At 37.2% G+C, this 21,464-nt stretch overlaps 1 protein-coding gene across 4 annotated transcripts in view; it reads left to right on the plus strand.

The window, feature by feature from the left end:
* The window catches only part of DCLK1 (doublecortin like kinase 1), a 231,611-nt gene that overhangs the window by 132,514 nt on the left and 77,633 nt on the right, over positions 1-21,464 (plus strand). For all 4 annotated transcript variants that reach the window (XM_090133104.1, XM_031615845.2, XM_031615843.2 and 1 more), the window contains one exon: positions 20,214-20,330. In XM_090133104.1, the coding sequence (XP_089989230.1) occupies positions 20,214-20,330 (117 nt within the window). The remainder of the gene's footprint in view (positions 1-20,213; positions 20,331-21,464) is intronic.

Raw genomic sequence — 21,464 nt, forward strand, 5'->3', positions numbered from 1 at the left:
CCTCAGGAGGATTTCTTTTCAGTTTTGTTATGTTTTTTATCTCAGAAGTACTTTCTTTCATTATTGTTTGTTACTTGGTAAAATATTTCTAAACATCTATATGTGATATAAGCACACTTAAAAATACATATAAACGTTTTATCCAAAGCCTCTTGTAATGATACTTGAAAATATTAGATTGGGTTAAGAAGTATTGTGAAAATTCAGAAGTTATGTTGCTTTTGAAAGTACATTTTTCTTCACTGTGATCTGCTTCCCTCACTGTTTCAGCATGACTGCTTTTCCTTCCTCTGACATTGCTAACAGTCAGCGCTGAAAGTGCAAGACACTGAGCATCCAGCTCCGCTTTCTGTGCCTGCAGCATCAGTAGCCTGTGGCTATCAGGAAAGGTAACTGAAAAGATATGTTACCCCCGTACATCTCTGGGTGAAAGATATTGAGTGCTGGTTGGACAGCATGCCACAGCACCCCTGCATTCCATGGGTAAAAGCTGTAGAGGTGTGTTCTCCAGGGTGCAGGCAGGACCTTCATAAACCATCCCTGTAAGATCCAGAGACTTCTGAAGTCTTTTATTCACATAAATATTCACTTCTAAAGGTGTGAATTTTTGTCCAGAGTTTTTCTTTTCTGAATACGTGTGTAAATCACACACACAAAAAAGTTTTTATGGAATCAGGTGTTTTCAGGTCTGTTCTATCCCTGCTTACTCAGACTTCTTTCATCCTGACAAATTATAATAAACTTTTTCCTAAACTTCTCTAAGATTTGAGAATCAGTTGAGGACTTGCAAATTGAGTAAATCACCCTGGGAACAGGCAGCCAACATGGAATTTCAATCCACAAAGTTGGTTTTCGTGGTATTTTTAAGCAACTGGTAAACAACATTTTATAACGAGGTATCAAGCAGCTTCAACTATAACATTCAATTGAATGTTTGGTTGAAGTGAACTGTAATGTTCCACTTAATGTAATCCCAATAATGTGTTTTGCAGTAGAAAGGAGGGCTGATGGTGTGCTTTAGGCACCATTATACACGTGAGTTAAAGAGAAACAAAAGTTCTTGGTACCAAACATCTTTTAAATGTGGCAGTGTTGCAAATATGAGTCACAGAGTGGAATAATTTAGTGTTTCTTTGTGCATTTCTTGACATGCATTTCAGTCGATGTACAAAAAAATTAAATTGCCATTTTCTTTTAAAAATGCAGATTGAGTAAGGCTACTAATTACAGCAGCAGAAACAACAATGCATGTTTACACTGAGATATCTGTTCAGCTTAGTGTCTAGAGAGTAATGCAGCTGTGCTAGGTAGGATTTCTCATGCAAATAATAGCCTGGGGATCTAAGTCTTCACAAGAGTCAGGTGTTCATGAATGTCTGAATATATAAATTCTCAAAGCAAAAATAATAAAATTCGATAGAATTATTGAACATCACTTATGGTAAAAAAAAAAAAATGATGAAGGTTTTAAAAAATTTTCAACGTGTTATCAAGATCTAGGAATATGAGCTAATTTTGGTAAAAACAAAAATATCTGTTGTATTAAAACATTTTATCTGTTATGACTTTACATAGCTTGATGTTTGAACTGTTCAAGAAAAGGTAATTTTAAAAGCAAGTTACACAACACTCAAAAGCATTTAGAAGGTCTAGAAGTAGGAAGATAATTTATAGTATTGCAGATCGTGTTATTAAATCTGAAGCTTGAAATAGAAGTCGATCCTTTTAAGGTTTTAAGTCAGTCTTTAAACTGAAAAAGTAAGTTGCATCTATCCTGAACCTGTCTCTTTAGTGCCCCTTCTCATAATGCAGGCATTTGAAACAATACTGATGTTAACAATGGTGATGAATGGAAACTTTTCTGATGTATTGTGACTGCTAACTGTAGAACTCAGTGAGTATGTGTGATGATCTTGCAGATTCAAAGTAATGCCAAAAGCAGTGGTAACACTATAATAACAAGAATTGTAGTAGAAAATTTGGTGCTTTTAGTCTTTGTCCTGGTTCCCATTGGGACAGAGTAGTCCTTTTCTCTGTAGTTTCTGATATGATGCTATGTTTTGTCTTTAGGAGAAAAACAACATTGATAACAGACCAGTGTTTTAGTTGATGCTGAGCAGTGCTGCACAGAGACAAGGACATTTCAGTTTCTCAGCTTCTTGTATTGTCCTGCCAATGAAGGAGCTGGCAGGGGACAGCTGACCTAAACTGGCTGAAAGGATATTCCATACTATTATGGCATCATATGAAAAAAATATAAAACTGAGGGGCAATTGGCTGGGGAGGCAGCCACAGCTCGGGGACTGTCTGGGTATTGGTTGTGAGTGGTGAGCAACTGTGCTGTGCATCACTTATTTTGAATAATTATCATTACTTCAACCCACAAATTCTACTTCATTGGGTTTTTCCTATTCTCTCCCTCATTCCACTGGTGGGGAAGGAAGTGAGTGAGCAGCTGTTTGGTGCTGAGCTACCCCTACTGTGTTAAACTGTAGCAGTCTTCTGAATGTGAACTTGGATGTACCCAGGACTGGTGTTTGTCCTTCACTATGGACTTCTCCTTTGCCAGGGCAGCACCTTTCTTACAGCTGTCTCTGGATTCTTTCCCTCATACAATCTTCTCAGATCTTCAATTTGTGATCATTTCTGTGTACTTCAGCTCATGTTTCCAGCCCATCAAATACGATTTCTCAGTTTGTCCATTCGTATCAAGATCACAGTCTTTGCTACATTTTTTTTCCTTGATCCTTTTTGGGTTTTGCACTGTTGATCACATATTCCACTGTAATATCTTTCCTGTTAACTCATACATTATTCTTTTCCAATTTCCCTTCCTACTCCTTCGCTGCCTTGGTGTATCATTAAAACAAAAACAAACCAAACCCCCACGTACTCCCAGCACAAGGGGATAGAGGTGACAGACAGAATAAGCCTCAAGAAGTGATGAGATGCTGGTAGACAGTGATCTTGTTTCTGGCTCTACGGTGCAGTTAAGGACATTCTGGAATACTGTAATGAAGCCAAAATTTCTGTGTCCTGTAAATTTCTTGGGAATTACATTTCTTATATAAACTTCACTTTGAGATGTTACTGATCTTTGAACCAAAATTATACCAACCAAATTTTATTCCCCTTGCTTCTTACAGATGAAAGCTATTATTTTTTCTTTTAAATAATTGTGAGCTTTTGATGTACTTACCCAAATGGGAGAAACCGTATTGCATTGAGATCTTTCAAGTAATTTTTTTTTCATCTGTTGTGCTTTAACTTTGTCGGTCTTTGGAGTGAGCCCCAGAATTTCCTATTTAAGCTGGTGGTACTTTTTTTTCCAAAAAAACCCCATCCAAACACCCCAAAAACCCCCCCAAAAAACCCAAGCTTAATTACAAGCTTGGAACATTCAAGGAAGGCAGATACTTAAGCATTCACTCATCCCCATTAAATAAGATGTATATGGAAATTTCTTTTTCATATGTTAAGAGAAAAAAATAAACCTTCATAATTAAAAAAGTCTAAACTATCACTGCAGACATATGTATAATGATTTATTTAAGGAAATTCAGGAGAAAGTGGAGATTTAGATAGAAGCTTTTTTACATATAATCTAAGAATTAAGTATAATCTAAGAACATCCTAAGTGAGTATAGTATGTCATAGTCCCTTGGTTGTAACTCTATTCAAATCATGTTGTGCAAGTTATATATATAACTCTGTTTTTCATGCAGACTTGTTCTAATGATGGTGAATTTTGACCAGTAATCTTAGAGAAGAATTACTCAGCTTGGGCAAGTCAAGCTTCATGAGGATGGGTGCAGGGATATTTCTTAATCCAGCTCATGTAGTTCCTGAGCTGAGTCTCAGAATGTGAATCTAGGCCCAACAGTTGATAACAGCTTAAAGCAATTGATAAATATTCTTAGTTGAAAAGGTGAAAGCAGGTAAGATTGTTCCCCTTTGTTGCTTAGTAGATGGTAGAAGAAAGCCAGGGAAGTTAAGTGAAGCATAAGGCTTTTGCTTTATGTAGGTGTTCTCCCCACCTATAGTACCAGTACAGTATAATCACCACATATTTTCCCACCCCCTACGTGCATAAAGAGAAAAATAGCTTTTGCCTGAGATATAAAATTAATCGTGTTGAGATTAGCTGTACACTGCTATGCTGCAATTCTGTTGCTTCCATAGAGATTTATTTTCCATTTCAAATTGCTAAGGGAGCCATAAAATATTTAGAGACCTACGTATATAGAAATCTTTTGTTAGATACAATTGCATCCAGATATAGAAGATCTGCAGTTAGCTTTGGGGACTGAATCTTTGAGATTTGGGATGAGGGAAGGGAGAGAAGCTACAACACTAACATGTAAAATAAATTCTATAGGATTTTTTCATATTACTTAAAGTAACCTAAAGATTAAAATGAAACTAATTGCTCATTTATTGCAGTGTGAAGCAACGTGTTGTATTAAACCGAGTTCTGTTCACCTAAAAAGCTTCTTCATCAAGTTGAACTGGGAAACAATGTACATTCTCTGTATAATTTCTCCAGGTTTTATTAGCTCCTTTATTCTCTTTGAGGTGCAACTTAAGGAACAACAACACAAATGTAGCCTGTATCCTCTTAAGATGCATGAACACATGGAAAGTTGTGCAGAAAAAGACAAAAATAAAACACCTAATTCTTCTTTGCGTCTTTAAATTACTGTTCATCTACAAAGCCTTGAAGAAAGGCTTTCTCATGGAAAGTGAGAATTTCTTCCCTCATTCATCCCTCCCTGTTTACCTGAGATTTTCTATCTTTTTTTTTCTCCTCCCTGTAGGAGGGAAAAGACAGAGAAGGTATAGTATGTGAGGGACGGAGGAACCCCAAGCAGCCATGACTGTTATCCTATAGCCTACTTCATTAAGACTGGTATGATTGGTGGAACAAACCCATTGGTGATGGGTTTAAATTTCTTTCCCCAAGAAACAGAGGTTTCAGTTCGGTTCCTTGACATTTTCCTGTCCTCCCTCCCATGTACTCGCCTCTCCATTTAAGAAAATCTTAATGTTTCCTGTGAATTTTCTTCAAATAAAGGGTCTATTGTTTAATCTAGTGTACCCAGATGTTCCACTTGGACTTGAGGGGGGGAAAATCGAAGAGGAAGCAAGAATCAGAAACAGTAAAACTTTCATAGATGCCAGTTCAGTTCTTCAGTATTTTAACAATGGAGCATGCGCACACCATGTGCTGTAAACATATGCATTGCATTAGGTAAAATTCAATCCATTTCATTCAAACACATACAAATATCAGAGGGAATCTAGTGAAGAGCTGTGGTTGCAGGAAAAAAAAAATATGGAGAGGAAAAGAAAGGTTCTGAATAGTTCAGTGTGTAACGATTTGATTGGTAGACATTTATTGTGTAGTACTGAAAGAGCAATCAGACTTGTAATCCAATTAGGAAACAGAGAAAAAAAAGTAGCAATAGCTATAAATGTATTTGTTAAATTACTCTTCATAATTAAGGGATGCATAATACCTGACTGACATGAGGCTTCTCTCCAGTTACTTAATACAGTGGTTGTGCCATTGTAGGATTGGGAATTATGTTAGTGTTTACATTTGGCCTGCTTTGCATGTTCAGTATTACAAAAGTTCTGAGCAGATGTTTGGAATAGTTTGTTATTTGTTGATGTTTAACCCTTTTTCATAAAATTATTCAATTATACTAACAATTAATTGAAGTAAAATGTATGAGTCGGTGTATGTGTGTGTATGTAACCATATCAAGAATAATTGGCAGGATGGTAGGAATTGTTTCAGCTGCCTAATTCAATACAGGAAGTCAGTGAGATCATAAATCATGGAACAAATTATCTTTTATCTTAAAGGAGAGTGAAAACACTGCTGTTAGATTTGTGTGGATGGACTTATGCCTTGTACCCAAATGCTCTGAAAGCAGGTTAGTCAAACAGTTTTCAAACTAGATATATTTGAATTTTCAGGTCAATGCTAACTACATCGCATGGACTTCTTAGGATTCTTTCATCGTTTCTTGTGATCAGGAGTTTCACTGAATGTGCAGAAGAATTTAAGACACTGAACAATCAGTTTTTTAATTCTAAATTATTTGCTTGGCTGGTAGATTTTAGGTTTGGACACAGAAGCAATTTCAGTAGCTTGAAAAGCAATCACACATCAGCTGAGCTGTAGTAATTGTCCATGTGCACATAATTGAATCTTCCTTTATTGTAGGCTCAGCTAAGCCACGTTGCATTTACTCACTTTTACCATGGATATATGCAGATAATTGCTGTGACTCAGATGACACTCAGTAAGTTGGTAAGCTGCAATAACCTGATCATCATCTTCTTGAGCCTTTTTTTTTTTCATATTTCTGTTTTTAAACTGATCTTAGAAAATTTTTCATTTCTTTTCCTTTTCAAAAATTCCATTTATTTTATTTTATTTATTTATTTTTTTTTTGTTATGAGTGTGGATCCACTTTTTTATGGTTGAACTGGCCAGGTTCTGCACATTTTAATTCTGGAACCCCAAAGACCTGTGTCCACAGCTGCAGCTTAGGCTTCTGTGAAAAGAGAAGTCAAAACTTTCCTCCTCCACCAGAGACGCAGAGAGCAAGAATACTCATCAACAAGCTCAGCACAGACAAGCACTTTGGAGCCATGAAACAATCTCCTGCCCACATGGGAGTCTGCAGGAAAGGGTGGGAGGTTGACGGCTTTTTGGATCTGGCCCCATTTCATCTTAATCTGCACTGGCTCCTGATCTTTTCAAAGTCTCCCCATTGTGCGTGTGATTTCTGCTAAACATGCAGAGAAATTTTTAAGATCAAGACCATATGATACAGCAAGATTAATCTACCCTTTGGCCTTCACCTCTCCCTCCCACTGGGGGAGAGGTTTGGTTCTGCTAATTTGTCATGTTACTTTTTTTTCCCTGCCATCATTTTTTATCCTCCTCATGGTTCACCTAAATTGGGGATTTTGGTCCAAACACTCTCAGCATATAATGAAGATAAATAGGATTCTTCGTGTCTGCTACATGAATTGTTAAGACATTATTGTTTATTTCACCCAATTTTAATGTGGAGAATTTGTAACTCATTTGTAGAATATAAGTGTTTTTTCACTTTTATTATGTATTGTGGCTCAGTGAATCCCTGTAGGTCTGTGAAGCAGATGTGTTAGCACAGCAGCCACTATAACAGCTTCATTCTTTCCCTCATCTTCTGCAGCGCAGTCAAGTTTTGAATTGTTACGATATGCAGTAATTAAATATGAATAAATAAAATATTACCAGATAATGAAGCTGCAATCCTCTCTGTCATGTTAAATCATTGATGAGGTGCTTGTGAGTAGGAACTGTGGCTGATGATGTCTTCTGCCTCGAAGTCTGTGATTAGTTTTGGGAGCAATTGTGTAAATTTTTCCATCGTCTTTGCATCAATAGTCAGAAAAAAAAAAGCCTCAGTAAGATGTGTACGGATCATTTTATCCTCCTGCTTTGTCAATTAAGTCCTTTCATGTCTCCTGACACCTGAGTAATAATTGGAAGTGGACCAATTTGCTGATAATAACTGTGTAATTCAACTGTTTTACCTCGTTAGACTTTGGAATGAAATTTTCAAGCTTGTTAAAATACAGAGTTAAGTTTGGGAGAAGAAATGCAGAGAAACCTGCCTTTATCTATGTTTTTTATATTTAACCCATAAAATATAAATCTCAGTGAAGGAATCAAAGAAATAATGATCATAATAAAAATCTTTGTTTGCATTCATCCATTTCAAAGCATGGCAGATGTTTATCCTGATATTGTAGATCCTACAAACCCTGCTCTGCTGGAAATAAATATGCATTCAGTATTTCTTCTCTCCTGAAATCCTCTCCTGTTCCCATAATAGCTTTGAACTTCTATACCTATGAATAACCCAGACTTATAGTACTTTGTTTCAGCCTCTAGAGATAGGCATTTTCACGGCATTCCTCTCACCAGTGAGGTTCCTCGTTTTAGTCTTGTAGAGCTATTCAGTATCCTCTTCAAGCAAGAAGGTAATTTACATTTTGGATTGGTTATGCTTGTTTGAAACTGCTTGTGGGGCTGGAACTTACTGCACTTCTTCAGCTTTTTCAGTTGGTCGCTTCAGACACATATTTCAGTCTCTCTGGCATTCCTTGCGGGCCTTTAGGCCATAACTGCTGCAGAAACAGCATTTCCCAGTTGCAGTCTGTGGGGTGATGGGTTGAGAGTAGGCAATTAGTTCTTGAGGACTTGGTTCGCCCTTGTGGTTTATCATTGCACTTGTATCAGTTTATAATAGTTGTGTCTTCTAACATTTCCTCATTGTTAGAATTACTTTTCCTTAGAGAAATGTCTCTGGTTCTCTGCTTTTATATTAGTGATGAATTGCACTTTCTGTCACATAAAGGTAGTGTGGTAGATAATAAGTAAGAAAGAAATTGGACTGGGACTGATTGTTTTTCTTCAGTACCATCACAGAATTCCCTTTGTTTAATATTAGAGATGTCCAAGTGAGATTTAAATAAACCCTCCTACCATTGAGCAGTCTGCTAATTTTCCCTTCTGAGCTCCATTTTCCTGTAGCTAGGTTGCTACCAGTTCTCAATTAAGCCCAAGGAAATGATATCTCCAGATCTCTAAGCTGCAGTCACAGAGTAAACAGGCCTCATTAGAAAATCCCATTTGTTCAGAGCATTCTTCCAGTGTAGGAAAACACGCCTGATCTACACAACAGGGTGTTAGCAACCAGAATTACCTTTTATCTCCACAGGTTTGCATGCAGGCACATGTAAACAGGGAGTAAGCAAACAAAGCCCAGCTTGTGGCACCTAAATAGAACCACATGCTGCAAACCTCGGCCAGCAGTACAGCTGCCAGCAAAGCTTCAGCGCTCACGCATCCCAGGAGCGATGTCAGCAGCTGTGAGCCCCACAACACTTCTGGCAGTGATGGTTTCCAGTTTAGGCCTGGCCATGCTTTACATCTCTTGCCCATCTGTTTGTTTTGCGTTGTGTTACATCATCCCAATTGCAATAGTTAAACTATAAAATCATCGGGGAATCATACAGAGGAGAAAGCTGTTTTTTTTCTGATCGTCCCAGGGAGGGCTTTCTATTCATAGGACATGGTGTCAAAGAAAGTGCAGAGGCTTTTTTGTGGGAGAAACAGGCATATGGGAAGCTGGGACTGACACTGGCAAAACCACGGTGATGCTGGGAGCAAATAAGGAAGTTACTGCAAGGATATTTTGCCCTCACTTTTTCTGCATTTTGGTTATCAGGCAGCTTCATGATGTTCAGCAAGAGCTTCTTGTAATCCAGATATTGGTGGAATGGAAACTGAGAAATTCAGGCACTGAGTTTTTTTGCTTCCATTACTTCCTAATTCAGTGATTGGAACTCTGAATAAGATGAACATACATGTTCTTGAGTTAGTTTGCAAAATAGAAGTCACATTTTGTCTTTGAATAGCTAAGAGGAAGATAGAAATATTTCCTGTGAATAAGTCTGATCTTTAATTTAACTTTTGGTTTCAGCTTGTTTGGAATCCTTAGTTAGGGGCTTTTGGTTTTGAAAATACTAATATAAAAATAGAATTTTGGAATGACTTTTCAGAAAATTGAGTGCCTTTTTGAGAATATTTCTAGAAAATAAGTTATTAAACATTGGCTTAGCATCAGGTCTTTACTCTTAGCTGTTCCTTATCTGTTCAGAAACAGCTTCTGAGTGTTGCATCTCTTCCAAGACTAGGAACGCTCTTAAATATTGAATAATCCCAGACTTCTAAATACATATTTCAGAGAAGTAAGACTTTAAATAACAACCTTATCTGAGAAATTGTGAATGATTCATAAAGAATAATATAGAAAAACTTGTTAAACTAATTATTTTTTCATCTTTCATAGTTGTGAAATGACTTCGACAGAGAAGCAGCCCAGAATTTTGTCAACCCATATGACAACTCTCTTCAAATACTAAGGAGAATCTTATTTTTATTTTTAAAAACTTAGCTCCACTTTTTATATATATATATATTTAGTTAATGGAAAAGACAGAGCTGGAGATTTTTTTTGAACCTCACTCTGTAGAACAGAAAATCAAATGGGTCTAAGATTCAAAAAATGAGACAAAATCCACTGAAATATTGTATAGTATCATGAGTGCCATCTGTGATTTTCAAAAGTATAGTGTAAAGCATTGCTTCTAACCTAGCCTAACGGATATAAATGTAGTCCTCTTAATAAGTAGTTAGCATTCTCCATGGCCAACCTTTGCCTACTCACTGCATGTTGATTATTTCAGCATCAGCTGCATAATAAGTTGTAATCCTTCCTCTAAATGTTTACAGTCAAGACTGCTTCAGAAGATGGTGTGGGCTAACATGTTTTGGTTGGCTTTTATTGCTAACATGTTTTGGTTGGCTTTTATTTTGTTACTTTATGACAGCTTCTTCTGAACTGGGCTAGCATTTGTGGTTTTGTTTGGTTTTGTTGTTCTTTTTGTTTTTATATTTATTTGGACATGCCTGTTTAAGCAAAACCTGGTGTTTCTAGAGGAGATTGAGTTGGGGAAGATGTAGACAGACGCATGCCTCCTCAGGCAACTCCAGCATCACATCAGGTAGGTCTGTTCCATGAGAGTAAAAAAAGATTTCATCCATGAAGTCACTGAGAACCTGTTTCTCACAGTAATAACTTCCGTCATATTGTTGGTTTGGAATGAGTGTATATACATCTTAATGGGATGACAGGATATTGGCCAACAGGATTCTGAATTGTCTATGAAGGAAAAAAATGCATTTTTGGGGATATCAATTCTGCTAATGCCCTGCTGAGATAGACAAAGCTAATCAGTCTGTCTTTTCAATAAACGATTTATCTCTCAATAGTTGCCCCCACTCAGGAAATTTTACTGACTTTAATTCATCCATTAAGCAAGCACTTTTCTAAAATGTTCTTGGACTTACATTCAGTTTTATGTTAGAATGCTTCTCTTCCTTTTAATTATCTTTCAGCTAAGACCAGACAGAAGTGCTGACAGTGAAGAACCTTTAGAGTACCTTAGATGAGTCATGCAAGGAAGGCTTAGTCAAAAGAACTATAGAAGAGACCTGAGAGGTCCCAAAGGAGAACTTGTCCTACCCAAATTGACTTTGCAGGCTTCTGGCTAACCTGTTTGCGCTGTTGTAGTTAGGGAAATTCAACAAGTCCTCTATGTGATTCACTCCAATACTTCTTTATCCTTGCTGTTAAAAACATGTTTCCTCATATCTCAATAAATTAACCTCCTTTTTTGTCCTACTTGTGATACAGCCACTAAGTAGGAAATTGATTCTTTTCCTGGCAATCTGCTGCATACCATTGGCTGCAATTTTTATCCTATCATTGATATTATGAGTTTATGATCCCATTTATATTACTTATCTTTCACTGGTTATGTATCCCAAAGTTGTGCTCTTTCTTGGTGTTTTTTGAACTCTAACTGTTTATAAATGGGATGCACAGAAGTTTATTTGTTGTGTTACCTTACACTTTAGTAGTCCTGAGGAAAGCAGAATAATTCAGGTGTCCTCTATACAGTGCTCCTGTTTGTGTCAGCAGGATGATGTTGTTTGTTTCAGATTCAGCACGTGACCCACTTACCCCCCTCTTAGCAGAACTGTTGTCTAGCATTTATGCAACTGATGCATGCAGTGAGTTGGCTGCTGCCTTGTTTCTGTTGCTTATTTTCCTGGATGTGGTGCTTTGGACTTGTTCTGCTGGACTTGTTTTGCTGTTTGTTTTTTTATGACATCCTCAGTTAACAGGATTCACACTTGTAGTTTTACCCATGGTGATGCCATCTCCAAATTTAAAATGCTTAATAAATTATTAAGAAAAATATTGATATAGTACCAGGCTCAGAAACAAGACCCTCAGCTCGTTGTCATAGCAGGAGAGTAGGAACTACAGGTTCTGCCTTTGTTTTCTAATACTCAAATGCAATTTCTGATAATTTGCCTAACTTGGGACTTAGATTTCAAAATCCTGGTGAAAAAGACAGAGCCTCCTGTGCTCCAGTTTGTTCCTGTTTTCTCTGGACCTAACTCTGGGCACTACTGAAAAGAACCTGATTAGAAAAAGTTGAAAAGTACCACAAAGATCATCTAGTTTCAACCCCCCTGCTATGTGCAGGGTCACCAACCAGCAGACCAGGCTGCCCAGAGCCACATCCAGCCTGGCCTTGAATGCCTCCAGGGATGGGGCATCCACAGCCTCCTTGGGCAACCTGTTCCAGTGCGTCACCACCCTCTGTGTGAAAAAATTCCTCCTAATATCTAACCTAAAGCTCCTCTGTCTCAGTTTAAAACTGTTCCTCCTTGTCCTATCACTACCCATCCATGTAAACAGTCATTCTCTCTCCTTTTTATACACTCCCTTCAAATATTGGAAGGCCACAATGAGGTCTCCCCGGAGCCTTCTCTTCTCCAAGATAAACAAGCCCAATTCCCTCAACCTTTCCTCATAGGAGAGGTGGTTCCATCCTTATTGCGTGTTCATTTCAGTTACTGTTTTCTGAAAACTCAAGTTAGGCTGACTGTCCTGCAATTTGTAGTTTACTGCTTTGTCCCATTTTTAAAGATAAGCAATTGCTTTGGATTTTTCAAGCCTCTTGAAAGTTTACCTGCTCTTCACAATTCTGAAAAAATAACGTCTTCTGGCTTAAAGATTGTCCCTAGATGGTCTTCATGTCTAGCTAATTTGCAAATGTTATCAAAGGAGTCTCTCTAACCTGTTCTGTTTGTAGCATTCTAATCCCTCTGTTGGTAAAGTTGCAATATCCATGTAATTGCAGTTAATCTTTATAATGAAATTTGAAACAAGCAGCAAAAAAGAACTACAGTTCTCGTATTAGTCTATTGTGGTGGTTAATGTTTGTTTGTATATCCTCTTTTTGTGCAAGACACCTTCCCAATACAACCAGTTATCTGGTTGTATATATATATATATATATGTATATATAGCATATTGTAAATGCTATGGGAATTTGGTTTATACTTAACCTTTCTGACAGCAATCTTTATCCCAGTACAGTGTGCTTTAGTTTTTGGGTAAAAAGGCTTTAAAACTTCATCCTGCATGATTTACTTATTAGACCATAGTGCACTGTAAATTTTCAGATTTACACAGAAAAGTTTCAAAAGCAGTTCTCTTTAAATACATGTTGTTCTCTACCACCACAGATCAGTTTGCAGGTATATTCTGTAACTTAAGAAACCTGGTTAAAATGTGTAAAATTTGGCCATTTTGAATGGATGTTTCTCTGTTATATATTTAGCTAATACTTTCTCCTTGAAGCCAGTGTTTGCAAAGGAGGACTTTTTACTTTTCTATCTGTGAAAGAGACAAAAGCTTGTAAACTTCCAAAAGAGTCACTTGAGTTGGAAGATGATTAAGAAGTGATACTCTTCAGACAGAAGATAGCAGTACCAAAAACCTAGGATATGTTAAACTGTGACATCACTTCCATTATATTGGAATATTTAAAAAAATTTTGGAATGCCTGTACTCTTTATGCTTAGGAAGATGTTAATATTTACCATATGGACTGGATAGGAGGCCTGTTTATTCTCAGAGTAAAGAACAAAATGATTTTAATAGATAATATGATAAATATTACTTCTTTGTACTGAGCTGGAAAACATTCCATTGATCTTGCTGAACAGAAAAACCGAGAGAATGAATTTGTACATCCTCTCATTTCATTGGCAGTTGTGTGAATGCCAAGAGAACGCCATCCAAATTGTGCAGATAAAGTAAGACACTCTAATGATGGATGTTTCCCCTGACTTCACCAGAGGTATTTGAGGGGTAAATGATACCTGCTGTTAGAGTGTATATCAATAAATATACTTTTGTCACAGAGAGAAATAGACAGTCTTGAGCAAAGACAGCACATGTCTTTGTCTGATGAAGAATATATATAAAGAAATATATTGCATTCAGTTGCTATTGTAATGCAGTTGTACTATGTTAACGATTTATGGTTAAAACTAACTTTTCAGTATTCTGATCAATGCACATAGTGTGGTATGCCAGAGAGGATTCTGAATGCAGGAGAAAATAAGGAGCATTTTAATCAGCATTGAAACAGCTTGAGTGAAGTAAGATTAACAAGCAGTGGTAATTAAAATCTCTGGAAGTGAACTAGAGTATGTGACAAGACGTGCAAGACATACATGTTAAAGATTATATGTATGCTAGAGATGTATTTTAGCTAATGGCTAATAAATTCCCTATTTCAACTCAGTCTTAGAATCATAGAATCATAGAATTGCTCGGGTTGGAAAAGACCGTAAGGATCAAGTCCAACCATGACCTAGCCATCCTACCCTAACTCTAACAACCCTCCGCTAAATCATGTCCCTGAGCACCACATCCAAATGGTTTTTAAACACATCCAGGGATGGTGACTCAACCACCTCCCTGGGCAGCCTATTCCAGTGCTTAACAACCCTTTCTGTGAAGAAGTTTTTCCTTATATCCAACCTAAACTTACCTTGGCTCAACTTGAGGCCATTTCCCCTCATCCCATCACCTGTCACCAATGAGAAGAGACCAGCCCTGCTCTCGCTGTAAGCACCTTTCAGAGTCATTGCTTATAACCTCACTTCAGCATATAAGCAAACTTTGTGTCATGTTCCTACTAAATCACTCTTGGGAAGGAATCCACTGAAATAAGTAAATAATAAAGTAGGAAGATAAAATGTATTTGCAGCAAGATCGCAGAATACAGAAAAAAAATTATGTTGCCATGTGCATTTAGTAAAAGAGCCTGTAGAAGGCTTGTAATTAGGGTATGTTCAACAGTTCTCAAACTCTGTAATTTATATCTGGTCATTTTGTGAATAGAATTTATACTTTAAAATGTACAGGTTCCTAACTCATACTAATCCATGTGTTCCAACTACTATGGAAGGACTGTAGAGTGAATAGTTGATGCCTGTGCATGGTATTTTTAGCTGTCTAATTCTGAATGAGTTCCATCCTGCCAACAGCATCTTTTAGTTATGCACACAGGAGTACGTTTGAAGATAAAGTAGGAAATTCTTGAAGTGTTACGGTTATACGTAAAATCAGTTTCTCTTTTTAAGAATACTTTCTGGATGACTTCACAGAATTGAAAAACAAATAAGAACATTGAAAAATAGGAAATTTAACAGAATGAGATACCAGTGGTATTACGTGATATTCTAGTCACATTCACAAATACCTTCACTATTTCTAACTTAGCAACCGTTTTTTGAGAAGTACAAACATCTCAATGCACTATTAGGTTGAGAGAAGCTACTTGGCTTCCTAACAGCTTGGAAGTTATTGTATGAAGTTTTTTCTTTGTCAGGGAACACTTATCCTAGTTTCAGAGTTGGAAAACACCCTTTCACATTAAAGAAAATTCAGCTTTTTTATATTTTATATCCCAATAAAAGCATGTTTCTCAGGGATAAATAAAGAAAGCTAGGTATTTATTGCTAGAAAAATTTAACACAGTTTAAGTAGTCAGGGATCCTAATCCTCATAATGAGTAGAAAAGTGGTTAGAAATCAAATCAAAAGATAGGATGTCACAAAAAACTAAGTATTTACAGTAGCAGATAGCTTAATAAGCTAATAATAAGATGAAACTTTAGGATTTTGTATTCTGCTCAAACATCCCTGTCCATCTACATCAGAAACACATTGAATGGGAAGACATGCCGAACAAAATTGAAGTCGACACAACCATGAAAACAGAAGATTAGAAATTACTTAAATCCTAGCACAACTCCTTATATCCTTTTCCTTTCTGGAAGCTGGTTGATAGTTACCCTTATGAACATTTTGTAATTGCAAGCCATAGCTGCCTCTGATTCATCAGAAGGGTTGGGTGAACTGCATTATATATCAGTGCCGCTAGAGAGGATGATGCTATTTCCCTTTTGCTGAAGAGAGTGAAATTTAGTTCTGCAAATAGAAGATTACTGGTTTTAATTGAAGGCATAAATGCAGCAAAAAAGTAAAATCTTATTAGCTGCATTACCAATTAGATACATGGAACAAATCACTCAACATTAAAAACAAAAATATGGAGTAATGATCTACTGATTGGCCTGAGGACATGGATAGTGAGGCTGACATTCTTAAGCAGTGGTAAAAGGTACCAGCCTAAGGCTTACAGTAAAGTGGCTTACCAACAAGCATGGACATCCTTGATCCTCCTGCCTTGCTTATCTGTAGGATACAGCTGTTGCTGAAGCAAGTTAAATGTTCTCGTCCTAGAGAACCAGATTGGCAAGGATACTGAAAAATAAATATCTGTCCCTTACACATAGACCTCAAAGAAGACAAAATGCAGCAGAGAGTGGTATTTTAACCCAGAAAAGAAGATCAAGAAGTTTATGCAGTGAACTTCTGCGTAGCTGAATTTCTTGGTAATTTAGACAACTTTTCACAACCTTCTCTAGAAAAAAGTTAAATTTGTTCATTTTCTGATGTATTTATTGTGGATTAGTTATTCTCTGCTGCTTTCTTGCCATTGTAAAATTTAATGAACCCATGAGCTAATTAAGCATTTTGGAAGTGGAACATGGCAGAGCTGGAGATTGGAGGCATTATGGTTTTGCGCATTAGCATCCCATGGTTACCATATGCTAACATTTTATGCATTTGACAATAGGAAGAATCAGGAGCACACAAGTATGTTGGGCTTCCTGCTTGTACCAGTTGGCACACTCAGTGGCATCACTGTGCAATCTCAGGCGCTTTCCATTCATTATCTTGGCCCTGAGGTGTCTCAGTCATGTCAAGTAGCAGCCCTGGGGTATTTCCAGTTTTTTCTCAACTTTATTGTTAAAAATCCATTAAATGCCCCAGACGCCCATGGTAGTATCCCCTGCTAGAGAGGCACTGCAGTGTGTTACATTGTTATTCTCCGTGCTGATTTTCTGTGTTAACCTCTCCTACTTTGTCGCTCTGTCTGTAGTTGTACAGTAGAACATCTTATTGCAAGATGTTTTGACTGGAGAAACATTCTTATTTATCCGATATACTGAGTTGGAAAGCAATAAAGTCTGCGATCAGACCTTGAAATTGACCTTCTTTCGCTTCATGTTACCATGGATATCATCATTTCGTTGCTTTAATCTTCATTCACTAGTGAGAGGAAGCACTGGGGCTTTATGAAATGTTTCTTCCCTCACTGAACATACTATAGAAAAATATTGTGTCTTCTTCGCTGAGCATGCCCACATGTGTGAGAAAGAGCGTAAGTCTCATCTATCTGGATCTATTTCTGGTAGTTTTGGCATCAAAAGAAATTTAGGGAAAAAAATCCATTTCATGGCTTACCAAGCGCCTGTTGTACAGTTATCAGAGTTATCTGATGAAGAGAAGAGAGTGTTTATTTCTTTGCCAGTGTAAATACTGAATAGAAAATATGGTTTTAGAAACAATGCTCTTTTGTTTTGTTTTCCCTTCTTTATGTACAGATTGTTTTCCTATAGCGACAGGCAGATTATGGTAATGTCTTAGAGGAGGCAAGCCATGGTTGTGTCCTTAATGAGTGAGGTCTTTGCCTGCGGTAAAACTTAATTCTCCAAACTTAATGTGACAATGTCTTTTCATACATTCACTGTTTGTGGAAGCTCAGACCTTTCTGCAGCAAGCAGCAGAGTAAAATTTTGTCCAACAAACAGAGGTTTTCCAAGACTGTTTCTAGATGACTTTTGAGTGTTTCCAAGGGTGGAGATTTTGCTATGTCTCTGGGCTTCTTCCAGTGGAAAAGAACACTGGATGAGGCTTCTTACAGTGCTTATGCATCCTCAAAGTAAAAAAAAATCATAGGGAACCTCCTGTGTTCCAGTTTGTGCTCAGTGACAAAATGCCTCTGTCTTGTAGTTTACACACATCTTCGTTTCCCACTTTATTATTTACATTTCTGAACAGGCTGGGTCCAAGTAAGTGCTATCTTGAATATTGACCGAGAAATGATTTTGATTGTAGGACAGAAACAACTTAGATGTGCATTTAGACACCCTTTCTGATCTTTCACATCACCTTCTGCCTGTTCCTTTCCAATAACGTGACTGGAAATGCACCTTTGAATGCAGAATCTTGTCTCTAACCTCATTCCAACTTTGGGTGGTTATAAGGTATTCAAAACATAAGTAGGTATTAATAATTGCAATAAGATGAAAGATAAAGTGCAGCCTATAGCATGAATTGCAAGCAAAGGATGCAGATACCATGTTCTTCATATGATGAAACTAAAGGAAAGCCTCGTTTACAGTAAAGTATATTACATTAAATAGCTGGCTATTTTCCTCATGGACTCTTAAGGTTTTTTTACTAAGCAAGTGAATATAGTCTGATGGTTTTCGGTTGGCTAGATGACGTTATTTCAGTCTTTTTGCTCAATGACCCCTAGAATATTCAATTACCTTTCTGATTGATTCTTGTGAATAGGGACATACACTAGAATAACATCTTAATTTTACAAAATCAAAGAAGTTGACTGTTAGATGTTTTAACATGTTAAGTCTTTGTTAACAAGGTAAAGAACCTGTTTGCATTTGAAATGCATAGACAATTTCTGAAGCACCCATTTATGCAAATACATCATGTAAGTTTTCTGATGTAGTTGCCTATTTGAATCTATCTGAAAGCTTTCATCTGTTTCCTCCTGTTTTCAGTTCATAATGAACTCTTACAACAGAGTAGATTTTTTCCTCCATTTCCAGTTGTCACTTGATATGTAATGAGATTAGCAATGCATGAATCACATAAAATGTCAACAGGAAGAAATTAACTACTGCTACTAGCCATTAGGAAGGTGGGAGAGTTTGGGAAGAAAAGCTTCTTTGGGAAGACCAGGGCTTTTTTATGGTCCTCAGCTCTCAGATGTGCTGGACATTCCTTCAGTAATGCATGAGTTCTTGTTTCCATCTTCTTCAACAGCTTGACGACAGACAAGCAGTTAGGGAGGCCAAGAGAAATACACTTCATGACATCATTCACTGGCGGAGATATTTAAGTTAATTAGTTATGCTCAATTTTATTTCTTTGTTCTCTAATCTGTCTAAACTATGTTACAGGCTTCACTGATCATCTGTGGAGACTAAATAATGTGCAGGCTTGCACATAGTATTTTCTTACTAGGGAGAAAAAAAATCGTGTTTATTTCTCTTAACCTATTTTGAGAAACTTAACCATGGGAAGAAAATGGGGAACAGGTCTGATACAGAAATAAATGTCTATTTATTTATTTTTAAACAAGTGAAGTATACTGACATTTTGAGGTGAATGCAGTATAAACATTGCTGCAGACTTCTAATTGTGTACTGGCTAAGAAGTGGAATATTTTTCTTGGTCCTGACTGTATAATTTGTCTAGTGATTAATTTAGTATCCATTATGACTGCAAGACATCAGCTTTATGCACACCGAGTTCTTTCATCCTCAGGCCAACAACCATTTTGCAGGCGTAATGCAAGAATGCCTACAGAGCTGTGTGGGTGTATATAATCCCTAACCTGAACATCTTGCAGTGTTCTCAAGTGGGAGGGTAATTTCGCCTCTTCACTGATTTTACTGATGTCTCTTATGAGCAAGTAGTGCCATTTCCCTCAACCTTTGATGAATTGCGTGTGCTATACAATGTGGGCTGTTGCTCACCAGAGGATTAAGCAGGAGCAACAAACCTGCTTCACTTTCTTCAAACCTTTCATGAGTGACAGACACCTGCGTCATCTTGTACAGTCTTAACATTTTGATATATAAAAGCAGCCTTCCAGTTCTTCCAGAGGTTACTACTAGGCTGACAAAAATGCTTACACTGCAACTAAATCATTTAAAAAAACCAACTGCATTATTTGTGCTAAAATCTTCAAATAAATTTTATGTCTCAACACTCTTAAATTAAGCTGCCCTAAGTACCTGCAGTAACCATGGTATCTGAAAGTCTGGATTACCGCAGCAGTTCTTTGTCTGAGAAGTGGTACATACTGTACTTGGATTTTAATGGAGCCATTTATACAGATTTTATATTTTCCCGTAAAACTCCTCAAGATGAATGAAAACAAGCGTGGGCTAAATGTTTGTGCTTTTCATGCTCTTTCTGTTTCAGAATCTTGCTGGCTTTCTTAATTGCTAACTTATGCAATTTCTTTGTCTTTTAGAATGTCGAGTGGTGAAATCTACTTCTTATACCAAAATAGCTTCAAGCTCACGAAGGAGCACCACCAAGAGCCCAGGTCCATCCCGACGCAGCAAGTCTCCTGCTTCTACCAGCTCAGGTAAAACAAGCAAGAATTTCTTCTTAAAAACAGCAAGCAATTTATTTAAATGCTATTGGCAATGTGCTTAAAATACAACATTTCTTTAAAATATATATATAAAACAGTTGATAATAAAAATTCACTTACTCTCAGTTGCACATGAAAAGAAATGTCTTCTGATATAAAAGACTTCTTTACTACGTTATAGATTATTCTCCAGCATTGCTCTTTATTTTCTTTCATTGTTCTTGCGTGATTTTGTTTCTTGTAGATAAAGACTGACAGAAAGAAGTATTCTTTCTACTAAGAACTGAATAAACAGTGCAGAAAGTAGTCAAGTCACTCAGTGTAGTGCCTGTGTCTGCACATCGCAGATTTCAGGGGGTTTTTTGCATTTTGTTTCTGAGGGAATTACAAGTCAGCATTGAGGAAAGAATAGGCTAAAGATATTAGGTATATTGAGAAGGAGGAGAAGGGCCAAGGCAGAATGTAAATGCAGACATGAATTTGAGACAAAAGACAGCTGAGGAAGAAGCAAGTCAGAGTTGGCTGAACAAGCCAGTGGAACAGATTGGAGAAGGGTCAACAAAATCTTTAGTAAGTTATAATTCTGCCTGGAGGGACTTATTTGTCCTCTCCTAGAAAGCAGTCTATGACTAGTTCCTACTCACAGCTTTTTCGAAACAAATAAGTAAAAGAAGTACATTAGATAATTTATCTGTATTGGGGCCAGCACAAATCCGTTACTCATAAGTACAAATAATACTTGGTATGGGCCAGTTGAGTAGACCCAGTCCAGCAGTTGCAGCACTGCTTGTGAATATGGATTTTGTAAGAGCCAAACATTAGAGCTGTGTGAAAGTCACCTCACTCTTTCTTGCCTTAAGTATTCTGCCTACAGGGAAGCAAACATCATACTGGAACCTTTTTGTTACCTGCATCCTGCACCATCATGTCCTTAGGGGAAAGGAAGGTGGCGATCAGAACTGTCCAGGTGCCAAGGAGCTCCTAGATGCTTTCAAAGAGAGGAGGTGTGAACCAAGTGGAACCATATTTTTCACAAGAGTAGACTGAGAAAAAAACTGTTCTTGATCAGGGAAGGAGGAAAGTGGGGGTAACACAATGAAAGAGAGAGGCGTAGATCTGTGTAGG

Source organism: Phasianus colchicus, chromosome 1, assembly GCF_987193195.1.
Source record: "Phasianus colchicus chromosome 1, bPhaCol1.hap1.1, whole genome shotgun sequence".
In the NCBI taxonomy this organism is placed as follows: Eukaryota; Metazoa; Chordata; class Aves; order Galliformes; family Phasianidae; genus Phasianus; species Phasianus colchicus.